Genomic DNA, 23,948 nt, shown 5'->3' with positions numbered 1-23,948 from the left:
ACAGAAAGAATGAATGTATTTTGTAAAAAAAAATATAATTCACCATTCTTTAGTATTCTGTCTTTTCAAGGCTTTCTTTCATGATAAGGATGGATTTTCCCTTTTATATGGCAATATAAAAAGCAGTGTACATCATGTCAACTTATAGAGGATATATAAACATTACATGGAAGGAGATGGGAAAAGGTAAAAAGCTCTGATTTTAAGAACGGTCTGATTACTTCATGCTGTTAGACAGGCAGAGTGAACAAGTGACAGGGAATATTTTTACCTTTTTTTTTTTCCAGTTACCTTACCACTGAAGTACATTTTATAAAATATTTGATAAAACCGATTTCTCACCTCTAATCCTCGTGCACGATTCACCATACAGTAGACTTCTGTAAGTGACATGATCCCTCCTCGCTCCTGTATTAAGCACAAGACTGGTAAGAGACACAGCATTAATTCAGTAAACTAGATAATCCAGTGTCAACTGGAAACTGACAGGTAAAACAGAGGAGCTAAATGATGAACAGTTATTAAAGCAAAATAAAACAGAACAAAAAGCTACCCAGGCAATACCACGTTATTTCTAGCATGAGAAGTCAGTTGTTCTTTCTTTCTCTAATCATTTTAAAATGCAAAACACTGACACTACATCCAAAGACCGCAAATTATTCTGATTTTAAAGCAGAGAATAAATCACAGGAACACAGAATTTCAGCATATTAAAACTATCAATCCATTTTATCACTTAAACTTGTCAGAGTCACTCAGTTTTCCAGTCCGATCAAGGTAAGTAGCACATAACTTTCCCAAAGACACTGTAATATGTATATTTTTAGTAGACACATAGCCTTGTAACAACATGAAATTTAACTTTTTGTTGAGAACTCTGAACTCTATAATATCTTCAGATATATTAAAATATTAGATATATTACTAGGGGGTGTAATCTATTTAATAACTCTGTAATATATTTGCAAAATATGTAATTTGTACGCAGTTTAAAGACTAACTGCTAATATTTTCAAAGTCAGTGCTGTTTCACTCTTTCTTTTCACTTCTTTCTTTTATTCTGCAGCAAAAGATGAAGACGGGGCTGTTCAAAGAGAAGAAATGATGCCAGTATAATTTCCTAATAACAGCTGATACTTTGCAAATTAGAAGCAAATTACTCCAAAGAAAAATTCTTACTTATATTTAAATATGCCCATTCAGAAAGGGCACACATATTCCTTCCATAAATACTGAATATGAGTCTGTGCTAAATCTGATGCTTTAAAAAGAGGCTCAGTGCCACAGCCAGAACACATTTAGATTAAAATTCAGCAACACACAGAAAATCCTTGTGCAAAATTAGGTACTTCACCTCCAATGGTGTCTGCAGTATTCCAGCGAGTTGCTTTGCCAGTTGCATGTGGTATTGTGTACCAGATCCATACGTTTCCCTAGTAACTGGATTAGCTATACCCATACTCAGGAGATAGGACTTGAACCTAATAGTCTAAACAAAAAACCATAAACCTTTTAAATTACATCAGCTACTGAGTGAGTCTAGTTTTTAAAAGTCTTTGATTTTATTAGTACAAGAATTTTGGTGAATAAGTCCATTTGGTTAACTACCAATACAGTCAATTACTAGCAAAGAAATGGGAAGACAATGCAATTTATTTTTGACCTGCAGAGATCAAAACCACAAAAATTTATCCAAAGGCACTAAAACCTTTCTTTTAACAAATGGGGAAAAGAAAAGCTAACACAAACAAGTAAGTCACTCCTACTTTATACGGAACTACAAAAAAACCCAACCATGAAGTGTTCTTTATTAACATCCCATGTATTAAACAGAGAGCTTTTTGCTTCGCATAGGAATATTTCTGTTGATTTTAAATAACAAAAAATTAATTTACCTCATCCTCAGTGATGTCACCTTGCTTTTCTTTAATCTTATTAGCTATTGACTTGGATAACTCCACCATTTCCTTAGCCTACCAAGACAGATGCACAGGTAAGTCAAATTTCAGGTCAACAGAGAAAAAAGCATGCTCAAAACTGATAAAACAAACACAAGTCTACTCAGGTAAGTGACACATGCCATACCTTCTCCATTAGCTTGCTAAGGTCCTCAAAAGCCTGAAATGAAAAGCAGACATTACAGATCAGTGTCACTACAGTATTCAGCTTTATGGATACAGTGAGCTACCTTTGTCCATATATCCAGGCTATTTCTAAGAGCTGCTATCCCTTTAGATTAGTATGTTACAATGCAAGAGATTATATATAATTGATTGATATATCTGGTTTATATCAGGTCCTAAAATTAAAATGATATAGTTCATAAACAACAAAGAATGAAGGAAAGAATCAAGCAATCTCATGCTTTTCCAGCATGTGAACAGGAGTTCAGTCTGATTTATGAGGACCACATGATAGGAAGGAACAATGAGGCCCAGAAAAGATTAAGCTGTCCAAGTTCATTATGCTCTCCTAAAAGCCAGAAGAAGGTTTCCTGATGATGATGGTAGGTCTTCTTCCAGCAGTTAACCCTGTGTCATTACAACAATTCTGCACAAACCACAAAGGGCATTTTTAGGCTTAAATCAAATACTTAAAAAAAAAGACAATGGTAAATTGCAATTCAAAAGTTTTAGTGATGATTACAAACTAGCATTACAAAAATAAGGAAAAGTTAGCAACTATGTTAATGCATATTGCAATCTATTAAAAAGTAATTCTCATTTCTTTCATCCTCAGCAACACACATTCTGTTTTTAGACCTGATTCTCTCAAATACATAACATGCCCAGGTTGGCAACCTTGTTACAAGTAACGTTTTTCTGAGGAAAAAAAAAAATACCAAAACCTCTTCAGCTAAAGCTTGCCTGACAGCAGCACCCAGCCCTGCCAGCTGCCAAGACAAGAAGGTTGTTTAGAGTATGTCAAACAACTAATCTTGCCTACAGCTACCTTCTAGCCATTGCTTCTATGTCATTACTAGTTTATTCTAATGTCCCACTAAAAAAAAACCACATTTTAGCAGGATTTAGGCAGGAAGACCAAATTGTTGCCATCTATGTTTAGGCACCTGACATAGAAGCTCTGAGACTCAACATATGAATAAGATAAAGAGATGCTTTAAGAAGTGACAGGGTTTGCTTTTCATCTGAATCCCTCCTAATGGTGCCAGTGTTTCTCTGCTGACTGGAGAAGTCTAACCCCTTAACACTTGGTATCCATGTCAGATAGCCAAAATTAAGTGGGATAAAGCTGGGTCCAAGGGAAGAAAAAGAAATACACCACTGTATAACAATAATCTACTACTACCAGAACACAAACTCCTTTTTGGTAAACCTTTTATAAATCACTGAACTGGGCAGATTAACAAGAAGAAATATTTTAATCACTAATGTAAATCAAAGTCCTTCTACTCTACTTATACACGATATCAACAAAAAGTTTTCAAACAAGGCTTTTCCTAGCTTATTTCTAATCTCTGTAACCTGCATGAAAACAGTCATCAAAAGAACCCCAGATTTAGCTAAACAAACAGCATGCTGTGTCTAACTCCTCCTTTGCCTGATTCACAGAGGGCAGGCCTGGAAACAAAGGGGAATGTGCACACACCTAACAGGAACTTCCTCAGATAAACAAAAGGCTAAAGAACTGGATTCTTATCAGCAGTGAACAGCAGATGCAGGAAGCCTTTTCCTGGAAGCCAGGGAACCATTTTTTAAATTAAGTCATTTATAACATTTAAAGCTGGAGGAAGGCAGGATTTTACAAGTCATGGTTTTCCCCCCTTCATACAACACATACGAATGGGTTTCTTTTACTCTCTGACAAAGCTACTAAAGGAAAAAATAACCAGACAATACCTTTTGAACTGTATACACACACATGTAACCACAATACCTTTTGAACTACACACATAACTTCATTCATTATGTTGCTCATAAACAGAGAAGAAAAAAGTTCAGTGCTGGCAGTATCTGAGACAGCCTGCAGCCTGCTAAGGTACTGTAATTTTCTTGTATACACTGGATGCCTTTTTTACTGTGGAACACTGAATCCCACAAAGCTTTGCCACAAGAACAAATCCATTGCATACAGTTTATAAAGTATGTTTGTGTTAATCTCTGTTAGCAAGACAGAACCAGATGCTTTTTGAGAATAATGCTCCCAGGTATATATGAAGAAATTAACTCCCTCAGTTGTCCATCAGTGTTCATAGCTAAAATGCACTTACAAGATGAAAATCTAATTTCACCAGAGTTATGTGAAGGCACTTAGATCAGCATATTCATCTTAATATATATTAAATTTTTGATTGAAACCAAAATTAGCTGTAAAAAAAAAAAAAATAGGAAGGAAAACCTCCCCAAACATTCAATAGTTTTCTTCTGCAAGTGCCTTTATGTTCTGCTTCCCCTGATGAAAAGTCACTGAACTTGGGTTCTACAAGAATTACTTTTATAAATACACATAATTAGATTCAAAGGACAGTCTTCTTGAAAGGAAATATTTAAATGCAGTACCTTTACATATATTAAAAACCCAGTTAAACAAAGTAAATAACTGTAAATTATAAACCCTTAATAAATTCAGACTTCTTAAGGAAGTTTGCTTCTTAAATTCAGCTGCTCCTAAAAGAAAGGACATGAATGAATGTAAATGACTCAGACAGGCAGCTGACCCCAAAACTTGAGTAGTATTTACCTCAGAAATGTTTTTGTCAGTCTCTTTTCTTTTTTCTTCCAATTTCCTTTCAATCCCCACAATTCCTACAGCCCTTATTCTTCCTGCCTGCAAAAGAAAATAATAAAAGGAATCAAAATAGGAAATGCTAAGTTTTCTCATCCACCTCACTGTGAAAAACCTTGTATTTGAAGACAGGAAATGTTCCCCCAAAGAGCTGATATAATGTCTACATTACTTCAGGTATTTATTGAAAGTATATCTTAAACCAATGCAAAAAAACAATGATTAAGTGTAAAGCATGTATGAATTTGCTGTGGTAAATAGGTAACAAGATTATCATATTGAATCTATTAATATGAAAGTGCTTGCAAGCTTGATCCAGACTGAGCACTAGAGCTTGTCTCAAAGCCTTCCAAGTCCACATGAAAATCCACACTTGAGCCATGGAAATGTGTGAAATCGAGCTTGAAGAAAACACAGCCAGAGAAACATAGTGATTATCTAACTCACCTTCCTGACAACTATCAGAATGGAGGTGAATGGGAACATTTATTTTGTTGCCAAATCTGTTTTAGAAAGGTTGGTACTTTAGTGGCAGTGGGGCCAGCCCTAAAATCCCTGACTGCAAAGCTTAGCAACTGGTGCAAATGATTTGCTGTCACTTAAGAATAACAGTAGGTAGGTAGGGCACTTTCATTATGTGGTCCTTAATGCAGGAAGCATGCTTCCCCATTAGTCCAATTGCAACTTCCAATTGGGTTTAGGTATTAAATTTGTAGGGGAGGACACACACAAATTGATGTTGAATGATCTTTAAATCACTCTATTTTATTCATATAATATGTTCAATATATTAATATACTCAACACATTCATATGCAGAAACAACATCCACATGTTTATCAGAGTCTAAAACCCAGAACTAAGCAGACAGATGAAGAAGGCAATATAACATATGACAAGGAAATTCTTAATAATAACTGTTTGTTTAAGATATAAATGCAAGTCAAATGTGTAGACTCTAGGTTCCAAAGAGTTACCTAAAAATTACATGTTACATAGCTGGCCTCCAGCCACAAAATGAAAACAGAAATCACAAGACAAAAAAATTTTCCAGCTTCCTTATATCTCTTGTGTTGAATAAAATGATATGCAAGTATTTATATAATATGTGAATAATTGAGTGTGTGTCTGACTACATTAAAAAATGGAGCTCGTTATCAACTACTCAAGTCTAAACATACTCAAGGAAAAAATGCCACTGTGTTCTGTACCAGGTGAAAACTCAAAGGAGAAATAAATCAATGCCAGTGATGAAACAAGCAAAATAAGTCTGAATTCTTACATGTCCCCATGGTGTTGGTTAGAGTGGAATGGCAGATACTGCATACGGGAGCAGCAAGAAGTGGAAACAACAGATTAAATACAGGTTCTGCTCAGAAGCTCTGCACATACCTGTGGAACCTTGTTAACTTGAATAGTTGGACCAGTAGGCATGGTCTCCCACCTCCTTTGTGTGATTTCTTCTGATAATCGTCTGTAGAACTGCAGGCATTAAAAGAGTGACAACAGACTTTTCATAAACTGTGCAGAGTACCTCTGGGTATTTTTTTTAGAATCCTGGTGGTAAATGAAATAAACTTCACTGTAAGACATGGTTAACACCTACACATCCACAGTGCAACATTCACTATCTTGAAGTTCACTATTCAAAAATATTACTTTGAAATTGAACTTAGAAACATTAGGGGAGCCACATAGTCACTAGTTAAACTCACATGACTATTTCTATTGTAAAGTATCTTTTCAGATATTCAAAATGTTCCAAAGCATGCTGAAGTTAAGAATGTTGAGATTTGGTCAAAGGCATGCTGTTAAGAGAAAGAAAAGTTGAAAAATCCAGTTACTTTTGATCTGTTAATTAAACAGCATAAAGACAACCACACAGATCAATTACACTTATTTGGTTACTGCTAATACTAGAAGGTGGCATTAGTTAATTAGTTAACTAAGTGTATCCCACTGACCAAAATCCAGAAAGAAAATCTATTCCATTCTTATGGTTGCTCAGAGTTCACAGGAAAGCATTCTGAAGCCATAAATAAAAGATCTGAAGTGTAATTGATATGCTATGTAAGCACGAAGCACAGTAAGACATTTATAACTAATTCAAGTTGAAAATCTGATTTTCTGCAGTGAATGGGTATGGCTTTTTTCATTGCTCAAACTTAAAGCTCTCAATTTCTTCAAGTGAGGATCTTGTACTGTGAAATTCTTCATAAAGTGCAGTTTCTTTGTTGTTTTTTTTTTAGGATAAGCCTTCTTTTAAAAACATTATGTTTTCTTAGAATGCTCAAAGCCTTTTAAATTTTGTGTAGGTAAAAAAAAATGAACTGTAAAACATAAAATGAAACAAAGCTCTGCAGCAACAAAGGGTGTTCAGCAATAAAATCAGAGAGATGATTAGGAATAAGTTGCTTGCTTCCTGCTCAGTAGGAGGGTTAGCTACAAACACCTTTTACACTGTTAAATATTTAACAGATTTCAGTGATGTCATTTTGGAAAATCCCGAGTTTAATTTAGATGTAAAAAGGAAGTAAAATATTATATTAAAATTTCTAAAGTAAGGACAAAGCCTAATAATGCTTCTTGACAATTATGGAGCCCCACTTGTATTATTTAACCAACATATAGAACTCTGAAGGCTCACAGTGTTTGCCTCCAAAAAGAATGTATTGAAAAAGCTCCACCTCAAAAGTAAACATGGAAAGATCATGGAAAATTATCACCAACACAGCAAGAGGAGAAAGACATGTACAAAGGTGTGATGTGCTAAGTTTGCACGGTACAAAACTTACTTCAATCTGTCCGTGTTCTTTGAAAGAAAGTTTGATGTAGGAGTATTTGCTGCTTTGGAATGGACCTGGCTCTTTGTTTGAAGAAGCAGGATGAAGATGAGCCACTATTTTGGCACTAAGAAAAAGTTACAGAGAAGAGGCAGCTTTCTGTTAACACCTAAAAAAATATTTCTACACCAAAGTTAACCATTTAATCAAATCCTGTATTAACTTTATCTAACATAAAAGCCAAAGTACATTAAATAATCCTTTATGTTTTGTGTATCAATGTTTAAGTATTTTGATTCAGCATTACAGATCTTGCACGCAAACTCCTGTAACCTCTAAAACAGTAATATCTAGATTTAAAATATACCCATCAATTCTTATAAACATAACAAATCTTCATGTTTCAAACAATAATTTCTAAAAAAGATTTTAGTTAAATAAAAAGTAATTGTCAAGAAGTCATTTGATTTGGCTTCTGACTTGCAATATCTACTGCCAAAATACACTGCCTTTGTCACAGGAAAACAGAAGGTCTCAATATGTTTAATCTGTCCCACTTGTATATGTCACCTGTGCACACTGCATGTGAAGTTGTCCAAAACCAACATTTAAAGGTAACATGTATGGAAATAACAGTCTAAAAGGACATCCACCAACAAAACAAAACTTGAGATAGCATTATTTCAGGAACTTCACGGACTACTATCACAGTATGACTACAAATCCACCATTCCCATTTCATTTTACTGACAAGTTTTTCATGGCTCTTTATTTACTTGACGTATTCGGCATAATTACCCAATTTCTTCTGGATACCCCCAGCATACACCTTAACCATCTGACTGTAGGCTGCAAGTAGATGCCAAATACATACATCTTTCTCCAGTTATTTTTTTCCTCTTTCTTCTGAAACTTTTTTAAACACTTATCATACTGAGCTAGTTATTCAAGTGAGTGGAAATACTGAAATTCCTTCTAACCAGCACTAGCATTTCCATTATCAAAATAAATCATATGGTCATGAAAAGTTATACAATATGGGATCTGGCAGAGTTTCTATCCCCAACCAGTTCTGTGGCACAAAAGACTAAAATTAGCTTTCACAGATCCAGCAAAACCATTTCTGTCATTTATGACTAATCAAATGAAAATGGCAACCTGGAACACATACTTGTTTAGTGATTACAAGACAATTCTTTAACAAACCACATAAAACACTGCTTTGTCATGACTCTCATATATTTGACATCAAGTGAAGAAAGGAGGTCCTTGTGGCTGTTGGTCTAGAAACTAAATTTGTACATGGAATCTCCCATGAATTAATCTATAGCCTTGAGTATCTCATATATCATGCATGTGCAGACTATCCATTTGAAAAAAACAATGACTATCACCTTACCTTTTTCCTATCCCAGCTGCTTGCTCTTCAATGAAGACAATTTGAGACAGAGGTATAGCAATGCAGCACTCCTGGAATAATCAAGGGAAACACAAATGAAATTAAAAGTATATCCTGACAAGTCATTATCTAAAATCAAGTGTTATTTTCCCCAACTTTACCAACACGATGAGTTTCTACAGGTGCTGCCTGAGGCAGTCCATATGACATAGGGTGTTAAAAATATATTAAAGAGAAATATAAGTAGAAAATTAATACGAAGTTGAAACTGAGATCTAGAAACTTAAGTGTCAACTTCAGATGCTTCAAACTAGATTCACAAAAGGACTCAGCAATTTAACAAATCTTTTGTATCAAAGTTCTAAACTCCATAGAATTGTAGAATGGTTTGGGTTAGAAGGGACCTTAAAGATCATCTGGTTCCAACTCCCATGCCATGGAAAGGGGCAACTCCCATTAGACCAGGATGCTCAAAGCCCCATCAAGCCTGGCCTTGAACACTTCCAGGGATGAAGCATCCACAACCTCACTGAACAACTTGCTTCAGTGTCTCACCACGCTCATCCTAATGTCTAACCTAAATCTACCTTCTTCCAGTTTAACTGAGAATATGATAAATAGCGTGTATTGCAGTACATGTCCACCTCTAAAAAAGAGATGCTGATGAAGCAACTAAGAAATTATTAACACAGTCTAGCACAGGTAAATTATCTCATGCTGACTAAGTGAAAAAAAATGTTAATTTATACAGAATAGTTCATGGTCTGGACACTCAGCTCCGGACCTTAACATTAATCCTACTGTGGGTAACAGCTCTTAAAAGTTTTTGAAAAATTGATACTAAAAATAGTTCTGCTGCTTCTGAAAAAATCCGTAATGAAAAAAATATACTGCTTTGCCATTTCATGAACATCCTTGGTCACCTTATCTTCAGAAGGCTCTTAGTAGCTCCTAGCTTTGGAGCAAGGATGTGACACTTGGTAAGGAATCGCCTTTGGGTAGGAGAGGTGCTTCAGGTATCCTCTCACAGAACTAATCCAGTGGAATACAATTTGCCTTTGAAAAGATGTCATCTGAGCATTCCCTCTCTAAACCTGGTTTCCAGGGATAAATATAAAAAAGACTGAGTCCACCACAAGCATAATCCAACTTGGTTCTGAGGAACACTTCTCATTTGATTGCAGCTGTACAATGGTGGATGATGTCACTGTCTGTGCTTGGAGCTTTTAAGATTTTTGTAGTCTTTCTCACCCATTTCTAGCCTGCAATCTCAGGCTCTGGCTTGGTGACACAGAGCATTCAGCAGCAGTATTACTACCCTGCAGTTCTGAAACTGCCACTTAGCCTCCAAGTCAATTCTCCATAGCAGGACAAACATTCTAGCTTAATGAAGAGATGGTTGAGTGTAGCAATGGGCAGTTGGGAGGTTAACACTGTACACAATAATACTGCCATCAAATTAGGACCAAATCATAGTCAGGGACTACAACGGGGGAGCAGAAGACAGAAAAAATAGACTTAAAAACAATGAAGAAGAAAAGGTCTTGCTAGACAAGGATTATGGAAGAGGAGGTCACATTATGATTTGCCTGAGATAGTCAACTTCAGTCTCAAAACTAATGCTTTTTAGTGCATGATACCAAATTCTTTTCTCCTCCATTTCTGTGCTGTAGAAAAGAAGGATTTGTATGATTCATTCCCATCCCTTCACATCTCTGCATGATTAATTTATTAATGCAGAACTGGGTCAAAGAACATTCCTTTTGCTGTGAGCCAAAGAATGGACTATGCTTGTAAACCAAAACACACACAAAGGAAAGAAAAAAGTCCTCTCTGTGTGCAGTCTTTTCATTGCAAGCTACCTATAGGTTATTATGGAATTTACATACAAAATATATGTTTATGTTGTTTCTTATGGATTTTACATACAAAACTACATGAAAGACACAAAAGTGGGACTTACATGATTCTTCTGATCCCTCCAGATTAGTCTATGTGTACTAAGCAGTAATACTCCACTATTAAATTGTACCTAAACAGGAAAAATAAAAGAGATCAACAACAAATTACACTAGTAAGTTGTACTAATATTGATCTTGGAAACATTACACATTTCCATAACATAGCAATCAGATACAACAAGGCAGTATTTTGGGAAGGTTCTCTTTTTTTCAGAAAACACAATAAATGAAATTTAGGAAACGGTGGAGAAAATTAGTAGAAAAGGATTAGATGGATATAAACAAACTTCTGTTTTTCCACTGCTAAAACTTTCCCCCAGGAAATCCTGAATGACCCTCCCTAGATATGCTGTGCAATATACATGCTTAAATATCATGTTTTAAACAGGGCTCTTGGCTTTGGAATACTGTTTGGTGACAAAGGAAGTAAAAGTTATGCCAAAAAAGCACAACCTAGTAAAATTCTATAGTCAGAAATCTTCTAGCCTGTCACACAGGAGTATTGTTTCTATACATAGAATCAAAGAATCATGGAATTGGATGGGTGGGAAGGGACCTCAGAGATCATCAAGTCCAACCCTTGATCCACTACTGCTGCAGTTACCAGACTATGGCACTGAGTGCCACATCCAGTCTCTTTTTAAATATCTCCAGGGATGGAGAATCCACTACTTCCCTGGGCAGCCCATGCCAATGTCTGATCACCCTCTCCGTAAAGAAATTCTTTCTAATATCCAACCTAAACCTCCCCTGGCACAACTTAAGACCATGCCCTCTTGTCTTGCTGAGAGTTGCTTGGGAAAAGAGACCAACCCCCACCCTGGCTACCCCCTCCTTTCAGGGAGTTGTAGAGAGTGATGAGGTCTCCCCTAAGCCTCCTCTTCTCCAGGCTGAACAGCCCCAGCTCCCTCAGCCTCTCTTCATAGGATATTTGCTTAAGTCCCTTCACCAGCCTGGTTGCCCTCATTTGGACCCGATCCAGGACCTCGATATCCTTCCTAAACTGAGGGGCCCAGAACTGGACACACTTTACTGTTGAAAAATTTAATACTTATCAGACAGCAACCTGTATGTGGAAAATCTGTGTTAGCAAACTGTTTCCTCTTTGTAAAACTTGAGGCACGTTTTCACAGCTTTTTATGAGGATATGCAACTACTGTGGCACGGAAAAACGAAGAGATCAAATAATTACTCCAGCACTTGAAGTAACGCAGTAAGTGAGTGGGCTCTGGTGAGTGCTGAGGGCAAGAGAGCTCAAGTGTGCGATGTGTGACATGTCCTACAGGTGACACCAAAGCCCCGGAGAGCAGAGGCTGCTGCACCGCGCAGCCCGGGGAAGTGCTCAGCGCTGACACAGGAAGCGACAGCCCCAGCAGCCGCACAACAGTGACACCAGGACACACGCAACCCCGGTGGGGATGCCAACCCTCCCTTCGCGTGGCACACACCGCCCAAGTTCTCCCTCGGTCCCACAAAGCGCGAATCTCCTCCTTCACACTCCTGTCACAGAGCCAAACCCCGCCAGACCCTGGAGCAAAACGTACTCAACCTCCCAGGCCTCTGACCGATGCTCCCCCAGCCCCCTTCGCACCCCTCGTCTCACTCCGCCTCCAGCCAGGCACTCTCGCACCCGATGCCACCCTCACTCAGGTTCCTCGCCACCTCGCAGCAGAAGGCTCAGGACCGAGCCCTGCGCGCACCCCCCGCCCCGGCTCCCGCAGGCCCCTGCCAGGGCCGCTCCCGTCACCTTCTCCTCCCCGTCGCTGAGCCGCACACCGCGCTGCTGGATCACCAGCGTCTCTCCCAGCTCCAGCAACCCACTGGTCCACGAAAACCTGTCCATGGCGAGCGCTCTGCCCTTTCTCCCTTTCCTTTCCCTTCCCCTCCCCGGTTACCGCCGGCACACCAGGCCGCAGCCGCCACCACTCCGCTCCCGCACCCCCGGGCCAGGCAGCCCCATCCCGCACCTCCCCTGCCCTCTACCGGCGGCGCCAGGCGCTGCCGCCATCTTACCGCTCCGCCCCCTGGCGGTCCGGCTCAGGCACCGCCCCCCTGCCGCTCGCCATTGGTCAGTTCAAGTCCCGCGGCCGGGCCAATCAGAACGGCGCTGTGCCGCGGGGGATTCGAACGTTCCCAACCGCTCAAAGACCGCGGCGGCCATGGCGGCCTCTACCCCTCCGCAGCTCCCCGCCAGCCGTAGGTCCGAGCCGGCGTACCGAGGTAAGGCCGGCGGGGCGAGCACCGGGAGACGAAGAGCCGGGGGGAGCGGGGGGTTGAAGGGTCCGGCGCTCCAGGCCGCGCGGAGCCGAGGAGCTCGCTGCCAGGGCTGTCTGCGGGTACCGCCCCGACTGGGCTGGCGTGAGGCTGCGGCGGGTGAGGGAGAAGCCGGGGGGAGAGAGGAGCGGGACAAGGGCAAGGGCCTCAGGCGCACTCAGGGAACGGGCAGGGCTTGACAGCAGCGCCCGCTGCTGTGGCTTTGGAGCTTCTGACCCATGCGAGCTGTACCGGTTTGGCTTCTGCACGCCAAACGGGCTGTATTGCCGTGATCAGACCGCAGCTGCTGAAGCAGAGGGGGCCTGAGAGGCTCCAGGATTCAGTCTGAGCTCGGTGCTGAGCAGGCAGTCACAGCTCTGCTACACGTGATGGGCACTGCCCCACGGGCTGGGACAGCTGCGCTGAGAAAGGAGGAGATCCTCAGAGAAACGCAGCGCTGCAGTAAGTCGAAGTCTCAATCCATTCTGCTGGCTGTCTATTTCAGGCTTTGGTGTGACCTCACATAAGAACTCACCCTTTTTAGCTCTATCATAATCTTGGGAAGTTCTGGGGGTGATTGCCCCATTCTGGGGGATGAAACCTTTTTACCGTGGAATGTATGTAATCAAGTACTTAGCTCCTCTCAGGAGTAAATTTCGGGTCCACAAATACTACAATGTTTCAGCAGTTTGTGCTGTCTCAATGTTAGTAGTAAAGCAATGTCTTAGCACTGAGGGAACATGCTGATGGACCTTGCAGAGATGTGTTTACTAAGTGTTTATCAAGTGTGAACCAAGACCAATGGGCAAGACAAAGTATGAAAGATAATGAACACTTGCAAATAGATTCAAATGATTTAATTTCAGGCTTCTACTCCTGAATGAGCCTGCCTATGATGGAGGATGGTGCAATGCCATGAGCTCCTGAATGCCACAAAGTAATTGTTGTTCTGAGCCTTTGACTTCTTGCATTCACATCCCTCTATATGAGAAACAGTTGTAGGACTTGGAGTCTTAACTGTCTAGATGGGCTGTGTGGATGTTTGAGCTTGCTTTGGGCCCCCAGCTGCTTCTAGCTAGTTAAGATCACTAATTCCCTACAGGAACAAGGAAAGATCTTTGAAAAAGATCAACAGTGTAGTCCTATGAAGGATGGAAGACTCTGCAGCCAGTGCAAACATGGGAAATAATGTCCTGTTCTGGAATGACTGTTTTAAGGCAGTGACAGTTGGTTTAAGACCTTTTCCAAGGCCACTTTGTGGTGTTATTAATGTTTCTATTAATACAACACTTGTGCAGATGCCTAGATGACAAGTGCAGAGGAGCAAATGATTTTAGAGATGGTCAGTTAGGTTCATGTGTGCTGTGCTTACCTTGCTACTGTCTCAAGTGAAAACTGTGCTTGCTGGAAGTGTAAGAAGCATTGTTTTTAACTTCCCTAGAACAAAGACGACAAAAAGTTGAAGAGTATCTATCAAGAAAAAAGACCTTCTCTGGTGTACCCATTCAAGAAAACCAGACATCTATCAGGTAGTATCTGTGTTATGGCTTGCATTCCTTTAGAAAGGTTCATAATTGGTGGGAAAGACATAAGTAACAGTTCTTGCAAAGAACCTACCTCAATCAAAGGTGAGATAAGACTTGTGTCCTCATGGATTTCCTAAAAATACTAACAGTTTTTGTTAACCTATTGCATAACAGATGCAATTTATGAAGTATGTGATCTGCTTCTTTAGAGACCGAGACAGAACAGGATATCTTCCTGTCAGAGCTCTTATTTCAGATATCACTTTGCTGTTTGCCTCTATAGCCTGGTTTCTGCAAATAACTTTTTCCCTCTCTTTCAACTCAAGCTATGCTGCATGTGTTATAATCCACTTAGTTTAGGGTCATTGTGTTTTTGTAGTTACAAAATTCATGCTTTTCTGCTAAAAGCAGATACACTGTAATAAAACCTAGCCTGTGTGATGGCCAGCAGCCAAGCATAATGATCTGTAAACAGAATGTGAACACTTATCGCTTAAATTAGTTGTGCTTCTTATTGACTTGTATTTAAACCTTATTCTTGCTGTTGTCTAAGATCTGTACATCTAGTATAAGACCTTCCAATAAGTAACAGGAATGGGAACTCTTGCTTCCCATTTTGTATACATTAAGTGGCATGTCCCATGTTCAACAACGCTGAGCTAGTACACATCTATCAACAATTTCTGACTATAAAATGCACATAAATGACAACGATTAAATATAATAAGACTTGTACTGTGCAGCAGGAAAAGGCAAGCACTTTCATGTTATATAAAGCTGTCTTATGTTAGAGAATCAGGCTCATCTCCTTTCATCTCTTAATTTAACATTTGATTTGCTTTTCTTTTCCTTGCTTTCAATTCCTTCTCTACTGAATTCCATGGTTTAGTGGGGGAGTAGACAGTGTTAACAGGTTAACAGTTGCAGATCTTAAAGGTATTTTCCAACCTGAGTGACTCTAACTTCTGATCAGTTGCCTTACCATGTATTCTCTATCAAAGGTGACATGGAGGTGATAGCATGATTCAGGCTGCTTTCTCCAGCATTTCAGAGTCACTACTTATTTTCACCAATGTACCTTCATTTTCAGCTTTCAGACAATCCTCTGATACAAAGCTATCAGTTGCTAACTGGAATGTTTATTTTCCATTGCATGTTTCATATAATGCATCATGAAGCATTTGAGGAATAATCTGGATTTTGTAACTTTAAACTAAGATGTTTTTCTTCTGAGCTGTCAATACATTTTTATAGTTGCTAGGAGACAATACTGGTCTTGGCAGTTTTGTTACTGGGTAGTCTGGTGCCAGCTCTGGTGCCTGACTGCAGGTTTTGGAACCTGTCAGGGTGTTAGGAATGATGTATCCTTGTTTAGGCTTGTCTCAAATGGCCTGGCCTCTGATGATGGCAGTAGCTGAGCTACAACTCCTTGTGCTGCTCCCTCTTCCCTCTCCACTGCAGCATTTAGAAACCTGACCTTCTGCAGCACCTGCATCAGACCAGACAAGTTCGTGCCCATCCTGAAGCGTGAGAATGGCATCTGCAGTAAATACACTCTGTTCTCTTTTCTTCCTCTCTGTTAACCATCTCTCTGTGGTGCAAGAGGGATGTTTTGCAGTGTGGCCACTGATCAGTGGTTGCTTAACCTTCTTTTTTTCTTTTCTTTCTGGAGTAAGAATACAAGCTGAACAGAAAAGAACTCAGCCTGCAGACTGCCACCTCGACCATGTGAACTTGCCTCTAAAAATACATCCTTTATTATGTTGCAGCATTATTTAAGATGTCCTTTCTTTTTTAAGCAGTAGCAGAACTAGGAGAGCAACTAGCAATAAGCTGCAAGATAAAATACAGCTCTCAACATCTCCAAAGCCAGAAATGGTAAGTTTTTGCCTGAGACTCAGATACTCATGGCACTCTGTGTGGTTACAACTTTCTACTCACTTAAACTGTAGCTAAATTACATAACTTCCAAAGCATGAGAAGTTTGCAAGTGTAGAGAAGCAATTGTTAAAACATCATTCAGTGGCTGCTTATAGACTTTTTGTAGAGCTGTTGCATTACTGTATGTAATGGATCATATTGATATTTAGTTTGTACCTGACTGGAGAGGGGAGGTTAAAGAGGGATACCATTATTACTCAAAAAATGATTAAATTATAGCAACTTTTCTTGAGATTCTGAGAACTTTTGAATATATTTTCAGTCTTAAGGCAAGTTATTTAAAATTAAGCAAGGTCAGAGTAAAGAATTGTTCCTTTGTACTCTAATATTTTGAAGAAAACCAAGCAACTAAAAAAACTGTTGAATGTGTGTGATTTTTCACTTGTGATGTTGGCAAATTTAAGGTATTCAAGAGTAGATGCTAGTAACTAATCAGAGTTCAAGGGAATGTTTCCCTCTATCATTGTGTCTCACTTCTGCAGAATGAAGATGAACGTGGTTGTACTGTTTAGAAATAGTAGAATACAGATTGTTCACCAGACCTGTTCTCAGGGAAAGGTGAGGGGGAAAAAAAAAGACACAAAACCTGTGTTTATGTTAGATGGTTATTAAGTTTAGGTTCCAAAAGATTTCAGATGTGAGGTCATCTGAGGAGGAAAGAAAAACCTTAAAAATGAGTGCTGAGAAGAAAAATTCTTAAAGTGAGAACAAAGTTTTGTGTTTTTTGGCTTATTTATAGAAATTTGCTGAAGGGAGACATTTTGGCCTGTGCTAGCATTGTATGTGATTTTAAAGCTGACTTAAACTGTGTAGCTTCCTTAAATATCAGCCTTCTTACTCAAGCTCTAGTTATTGACTTGGTCAAATCTATCTCTAAGCTGAATGACAAACCAGGAAATGAGATGCAGTGTAGTTTTCCTACAGTTCAAGGGAGTCCTTAAAGAAGAGTATCATCTTCTGCAGACTTCCATGTGCCATGCACATTTTGTTTCTCCTCTTCAATCTTGCAGTCTTCCATAAGGTGGTGCTTGGACAATGCTGAAATAGTTACTGTAGAGAATATTGTTTAGAGAAAAAGACCTGGTCCCATTCTCATGGCCTTTGGGCTAGAGTTATGCTAAAAACAAATGGTTGTGAGTTTCAGGGAGTAGTAAGGCCACCCATCAATTATACCATCCTACAGCTCATTAGTAAGAAATTCTTCCTCTTCTGGAAACTTACCCTAATCTACTAATTAAAAGCTTTACTTGCTACCTAGTGTTAGCTATCCACACCAAGTGCAGGAATGGTGCTGCCATGAAGTGATGTATGCAATATTTTTACTATATACAGCCCAAAACAAGTTTCTACTTTATGATTCTTCTTCGAAGATGACTTTTGTAGTTATAAGCCAACAAGTGGTTTGAGAGTTTTGTTTCTGGACGAAGATTGTAGGTCCCAAGTTAGGCCTTCTTGCTTCCAAGGTAGAACTTAAATAAACTTTACTTGATCTTTTTAATGTGTATTCTGCAATAGTTGACAAATATTCTACTCAGTGTAAATACACTACTTTTGTAGATGCTTTTAAGTTGGCATTTACTGTTAACCACCTTACTCCTACAAAGGAGTGAAAGCCTCTGAAAGCAAGTAACATGCAGAATGAATGAACCTCTAACATCTCTAAATATGCTCTTGATTTCAGGAAAATAAAGAGAATGCTAATAAACTGTCATGGGATCAATCAAGTGGAACCTCAGAAAAAGATGTCATTTTAAACACTTCCACGAGCACACTGACAAATTCTGCATCAAGCACGAATTATAACCCTGAGGATCATAAGGTCACTGAAATAAAATCTCAGCATATGTCACTCAGCAAGGCCTTTTTGCAATTAAAAAGCAGAAAAGAGAAGCAATTGATTGCAGAAAAACAAAATATAAATGTTAGCCTACCAAAGAAACCAGTGCTTGGTACATATCGTGGCAAAGTTATCCAATCCAAGATAAACTCCTTCCGAAAGGCACCAAAAAATGAGGGGGGAAAGAGTTCTTTGCCAGACAAGAAGCTTCTTCCATCTGCCACCAAACCAGCAGCAAATTCTTCATCCACGAGAAATGGTACCATAGTTCTGAAAACCATTGAAGTCACAAACAACCGTAATTCTATAAAAACAAATGCTCTCCCATTTAGGAGCAAACCAGACAAAGCTGCTACTAGCTCACAGTGCAATCTGAATAAGTGGCAACTGATATCTGCTGTAGCACCAAAGAAAGTTGCAGTCCAGAAAAGGATCAGTGCAAGGGAACCACAGCCACTAAAGTCAGTTTCTAACATTTCTGACCACAGAGCAGTAGGAGCGAAGAAATGTGCAGATGGAAGACCAGAAGCTCCAGCAAAATCAATTTCTGTTGTTCCTGGTACAAAGTCAGGACAGGGTTCTAAAACTAATGGCAACAGAAAATCTGTTCTGTCAAAAGAGTCTGCAGAAGAGAGAAGGTAACTGAATTGACATTGTAGCTTAATCTTGGGAGGTATTTAGACCTTCTTTCCATGAAATACCTATTTTGGTCTATTTCTTATTTTATATGCACTGAAAAATAAGAGAAAATAGTGTGTGACTATTGATGCCCAAGGGCAGCAGACTAAAGCTGTAGACAATGCTGAGTGAAATCAGGATTCAGACTAATTCAGCAGCTCTTCAGGTTTACTGTTTGTCCCGTGCAGTTACAGAAAATACGTATTGCTCAAGCTCTTTGTTTTTAAGGCTAAGTGTTGTGACAGCCTTAAGCATGCCAGATGATCCTGTAGATGTATTGCATATGCATGCCACTACTTAAAAAAAAAAAAAAAAAGGATGTTACAGGATATCTATAGAAGTGAACTTGTTTATGGCTGAAAGGGAGAGTACTTGTCAAGCACGTTTTTCAGCTTGGTGAATGCAGTTGATTAGGTGAAGATGTGTAGTTTAAAGTTATTTCGTATTCTTGGTAGAGCTCCTTGTAGAAAGCCACATTTAATAAAAAATTGGTGGACAGGGAGGGATGGGGTTGAAATGAAATATATATAAAGACTGAATTACACATTAGTTAAGGATTTTAAAAGCTTTGTGATAGGAAATCAGAAGCTTTCTCTCTTGAAAAAAAGGCTCTGTCCCTTAAGTGTCTTGTTGCTTGAAAGGGAAAGATTGAAATGTTCTGACCTGATAGATACCTAAATCAGATAGAGAACTGCTAGCTCTGAAGTTTCTGTGCAGGTCTAAATGGCAGCTCTGCTCCTTTTAAAATTAAAGGCAGAGGACTCAGACTATCTGGCAAGTATGTCTTTGTATGACTTACCCCAGCCTGTGTCAGTCAACACAAAAAATAAAACACCTGTCACTTCAGCTAATAATATGCTTAAATGCAGAGCTCGCCTGGCTGAATGGAGAGCATCTAGAGGAAGAGTGATGAGGAGGCCTCCTATATCTGTGCTTCTGGGAACCCAGTCTGAAAGTGAAGAACAAAAATTCTCTTCTGGTGATTCTTTAGAGAATGTGTTAAACAGTGAAAAGGTCAACCAGACTCTTGCTGAATGTCTGCAGTTAACTGAACAGGTATTTAGTCCCTTCCCTACCACATTCTAATAATATAGGTTCCTACAATGTGCCAGTCCAGGCATGCTGCACCTGTGAATTGGATGCAGAGAACTAATTGCTCTCCAAGTTAAGCAATATCATAGCTTCTTGTCTACACCTGAAGAAATAAGTTCTCAGTATGCTTCAGTAACATACTGAACTACCCAATAAGGTTAGGCAATAATGGTAATGTAATAAAGTAGAATAGCTATAATGTAAGGAGTGGCTATGAAGTAGTTAATTTAAAACAGTTTCCCACTTGCAGAAACTTGCCTGTGTTTCTGAAAAGGTCTGTTTTAATAGTTCTGAAGATGTCTATGCATTCTACTACTACTCTTCTACTTACAATACTGTATACATCTCATTTGGAAGAATAGGTGAATGACTGTTCTTCTGCTCAAGTTCATACTTCAGTCTTGGAAACACTGGCCACCTTCAGCTTTCAGGGTTACTCTCCAAAGAAATAAGAAATACCTTCTTTCTAGTTCAAACCCAGCTAAAATACAGAACTGCATTTAAATCTCTGCTTTTGTGTTGACCTTAGGGATGTCAAGGTGATGATGTACGTGCTATGTTGGAAGATCTGACACAGAGCACTCCTGGGGCCAAAAAGCTTGCAAAATATTGGATCTGCTGTATGCGTCTTGAACAGATGGGCCCTCTTGAAAAGCTTATTGCTGTCTTTGAGGAGGCCGTTTTGGCAGGAGCAATGGTGAGCAGCTTGTCTTAAAGTCTGAGATGTACCATAATTTCATGCCTTTGTATTTATTAATAAATACCAACTACTTCTGTTTTAAATAATTTTTTTCATAGTAGGAGAGTCATGTGACCTACTAAAAAAAAAAAATTTGGTTTGCTCTAACCACTCTAGATACTACCTGCAAGAAGAAAGCCTTAGGATCATCAAAATATATTGATGTTCCTCCTGGAAGAAATTAAGGACTGAGACTTCTGTTAGCACTAGAAACTCAAAACAACTCAATTTTACATTTATTAGCAGGCTTAAGTCTTGTGTTTTAGTATCGGTAGGATTTCAGGGCAACAAATAGCCCTTAGTACATCAAATACAGAAAATACAGGATTCATGTGTGTTCTGACCTGTGTCTCAATAGCATTCCATAAAGCATTTGTAATATGAACATCATGTGGTCTGCACCATTTTCCCTGCAACTGTTATACCAAATAAGTTGAAACTATTTGGAACTGTTTTTTTAAAACGATGCAACTTCTTTTTCAGCCTAAAGATGAACTACGACATACTCTAATTGATACTATGAAAAAGGCTGCAAGATTTTTCGAGTCTAAGGATGGTAAGTCTCAGTAGTCTATTCTAGTTAAATGTGTGGCTTAACTGGCAATACAAGCTAATTTTTTAAACTTTTTGTGCCGACAATAAATTCCATTTTATGGAAACTTCTCTGTGATAATTTTGTACTCATTTGACTTTGAAAAGAACCTTGACTAACTAATCCTTTTCAATTGTGGGCATGTTAAAATGAGTAGTGGGGATGTTTTCATATTCAAACGTTCTACTTAAACTCTAGAAATGTTGTCTGGATATTTTAGCTTGATAAAGAGCTAAAAATAATTTGCCTCTTTGACACAAACCACTTGATTAGCAGGTGCCTGATCATGTTATGGCATAGTGTCAGTTAAAGGGGATAAATACTCTGGGTTTGGAAGCAAAGTAAAGTAGTTTTGCCATAATTTGCTGTTAATTGAACTTTCCTGTTCAATATAAAGTAACCTGATGTGTATTTGATCCCATAAACTTACTGAAATACTTCTTCAGACCTGCCAGACTTGAGAAGGAGGAGAATGACTTTTCAGGATGAACTTAGTCTGAGTTTTCACGTTGTAGATTCTTGAAGGTGACTAAAATTATTAGTAACAAACTGCTGTGGCTGAGCCTCAACTGTGCTTTTGTTCTCATGTAAAGCTTTAAGGTTTCAGAGTTCTCTCTCAAGCATTTTCTCTTGAGTTGTAACTAATTACAGCTACACTTCAATGTTAATATTTTAGAGGGAACTGTGATAGAAGCTCATTTAAATGATGTCGTTGAAGCCAGCAAGGAGCCAAGTTCATCTGTAGAGCAGTCTGAGGAGGCCATCAAGGATGTCAGCTGTGATAATGACCAGAAAGCAGAGAGTGATGACAAGAAGACAGAGATAAGCAGTGAAGTGATCCAAAAAGAAGAAATTAATTTAGAGGTAAAACCAAGAGAAGAGATCTTGCCAAAAAAGAATAAAAAGCACAAGACTAAAGAACGTGCAAAAAAGAAAGGCAAAGGTGAAACAGAAGAGCAGAATGAGGATGGGATAAAAGATAGAGCTCAAGAAGTTAATTCTCCTGAGAGGGAGGATAACACCTCTTATTGTGTTAACACTCTACCTACCACACCATACTTGGAGAGGTAAGATTATTCAAGGTAACAATTGAAAGTGTTTTTGTCCTGCTGAAACTGGGAGGCTCTGCACTTGTGAACACCTATTTAAAAGCTATCAAGAACTTAGGATTGCTTTCTCTTCCTTCAGAAACAAGTCTTGTTAAATAAATTTCTCTTTGCTTAAACTGTGATTCTTTTTGAATGCTTCACTACAGACTAATCAAAACTTCCTGTGGCAAAGACATACAATTGAGATTTAGGGTCCACTCCCAGAGCCCACATGGAAGTAGCAGTTCTGCCCTGAGCTAAGTAAAGAGAAAGGTGTCTTCAGTCCCCCGTTTATCAAATGTAGATGTTATACAATACAGAAGTTAACAAGATGTAACTGTCCTTTAAAGACTGTCTTAATTATATCTTGAGACAAAATCTTGGCTAGTAATCTCAGGAAAAAAATAACATTTAAATTATTTTTTGTCATAAGGTTTCTTCTAAGAAACCACTGTCCCTCATAGTGGTAAAAGCACTTCTCCCTGATTGAATGGAAGGGAATCTTCCTGTGGAAACTCTTTACGGGAGGTTCTCCAAATTAAAATGTTTTGCCCAAGAAGAGTATGACTGGGAGAGGGCCTGTCTCCCCTTTCCTTTGGCTATGGTACCTTGAATATAGGAATCATGACTTGCTGTTTCTCATAGATGCTACAGAAGCAATTTGTGTACCTGTGTTTAGTGATTTATTTATTTTTTTCCCTTAGTGTGAAGATGCAACATGAGGCAAACTACTCCAGTGCTAAAAACCTGAAAATTGTAACCCCTCTGCGATATTCTCAACGCCTTCGGGAGAAGATGTGTAAGCTGTCAGATACTGTTAAAGATGAAGATCTATGTGTCTCTTCAGTAGAACAGCTGGAAGAACTGGAATCAAAAGCCACTGCATCTGTCCACAAAGAGAGCAACGCTCTCAAAGAAACAAATGCTGAAGTAGAAGAGTAAAAAGTAGTATTAAAGCTACAAGGGGCTAGGAATAGGATCATTTTTAAAGAGAGTTGTGGGTGTTTTTAGCAGCTTTAAGAGAAGTTATCTAAAACTTGCATGGGTGCCTGAGTCGCTAAACTTGAGTTTTTAAGTTTCTACTCTTCAAAATAGTGGTAAATCTGGTCTGCTTTAGTTCTTACAAACATCAGTGTCTTCACGTTCAATATGATTATTGAATTAAAGACTAACACTTCATATAACAGTTTTCAGTATATTGCTAATATCTATGGTTTTCCTGTTGCAATTCCTATTAATTCTTTATAATTGCACAATCCAACTTCTAATTTAAGAAGCAGAAATGACATAGGCATTGCAATAGGGCAATGCCCA

At 38.9% G+C, this 23,948-nt stretch overlaps 2 protein-coding genes across 3 annotated transcripts in view; one reads left to right on the top strand and one right to left on the bottom strand.

Moving 5' to 3' along the window:
- Window positions 1-12,850, bottom strand: part of VPS36 (vacuolar protein sorting 36 homolog) — an 18,377-nt gene extending 5,527 nt beyond the window's left edge. Inside the window, exons 1-10 of the mRNA XM_008501633.2 lie at window positions 12,636-12,850; window positions 10,891-10,959; window positions 8,928-8,998; window positions 7,541-7,655; window positions 6,138-6,227; window positions 4,702-4,788; window positions 2,086-2,118; window positions 1,896-1,973; window positions 1,355-1,489; window positions 343-408 (exon numbers count right to left, since the gene is read on the bottom strand). Of these exons, the coding sequence (XP_008499855.1) occupies window positions 343-408; window positions 1,355-1,489; window positions 1,896-1,973; window positions 2,086-2,118; window positions 4,702-4,788; window positions 6,138-6,227; window positions 7,541-7,655; window positions 8,928-8,998; window positions 10,891-10,959; window positions 12,636-12,731 (840 nt within the window). The 5' untranslated portion in view covers window positions 12,732-12,850. The remainder of the gene's footprint in view (window positions 1-342; window positions 409-1,354; window positions 1,490-1,895; window positions 1,974-2,085; window positions 2,119-4,701; window positions 4,789-6,137; window positions 6,228-7,540; window positions 7,656-8,927; window positions 8,999-10,890; window positions 10,960-12,635) is intronic.
- Window positions 12,705-23,948, top strand: CKAP2 (cytoskeleton associated protein 2). 2 transcript variants are annotated; one of them, XM_030465924.1, is made up of 9 exons: window positions 12,705-13,108; window positions 14,583-14,670; window positions 16,470-16,545; window positions 18,290-19,083; window positions 19,993-20,179; window positions 20,745-20,912; window positions 21,438-21,510; window positions 22,223-22,613; window positions 23,339-23,948. In XM_030465924.1, the coding sequence occupies exons 1-9, from the start codon at window positions 12,730-12,732 to the stop codon at window positions 23,574-23,576; spliced, it is 2,394 nt and encodes a 797-aa protein (XP_030321784.1). In that variant the 5' UTR covers window positions 12,705-12,729; the 3' UTR covers window positions 23,577-23,948. The 2 variants fall into 2 exon arrangements, with proteins under 2 accessions (XP_030321784.1, XP_030321777.1); XM_030465917.1 differs by having other exon boundaries at window positions 16,467-16,545.

This window comes from Calypte anna, chromosome 1 (assembly GCF_003957555.1).
Source record: "Calypte anna isolate BGI_N300 chromosome 1, bCalAnn1_v1.p, whole genome shotgun sequence".
Taxonomy (NCBI): domain Eukaryota; kingdom Metazoa; phylum Chordata; class Aves; order Apodiformes; family Trochilidae; genus Calypte; species Calypte anna.
The sequence above is the reverse complement of the archived record's forward strand: the minus strand, read 5'-3'. Positions and strand labels throughout refer to the sequence as shown.

Bases quoted from the DNA above. Each gene is read 5' to 3' on its own strand.
- CKAP2 (XM_030465917.1), top strand. From the start codon at position 12,730: ATGGCGAGCGCTCTGCCCTTTCTCCCTTTCCTTTCCCTTCCCCTCCCC. The intron at 13,109-14,582 runs GTAAGGCCGGCG...TAACTTCCCTAG, and splicing joins GTCCGAGCCGGCGTACCGAG to AACAAAGACGACAAAAAGTT. The intron at 21,511-22,222 runs GTAAGTCTCAGT...TTAATATTTTAG, and splicing joins ATTTTTCGAGTCTAAGGATG to AGGGAACTGTGATAGAAGCT.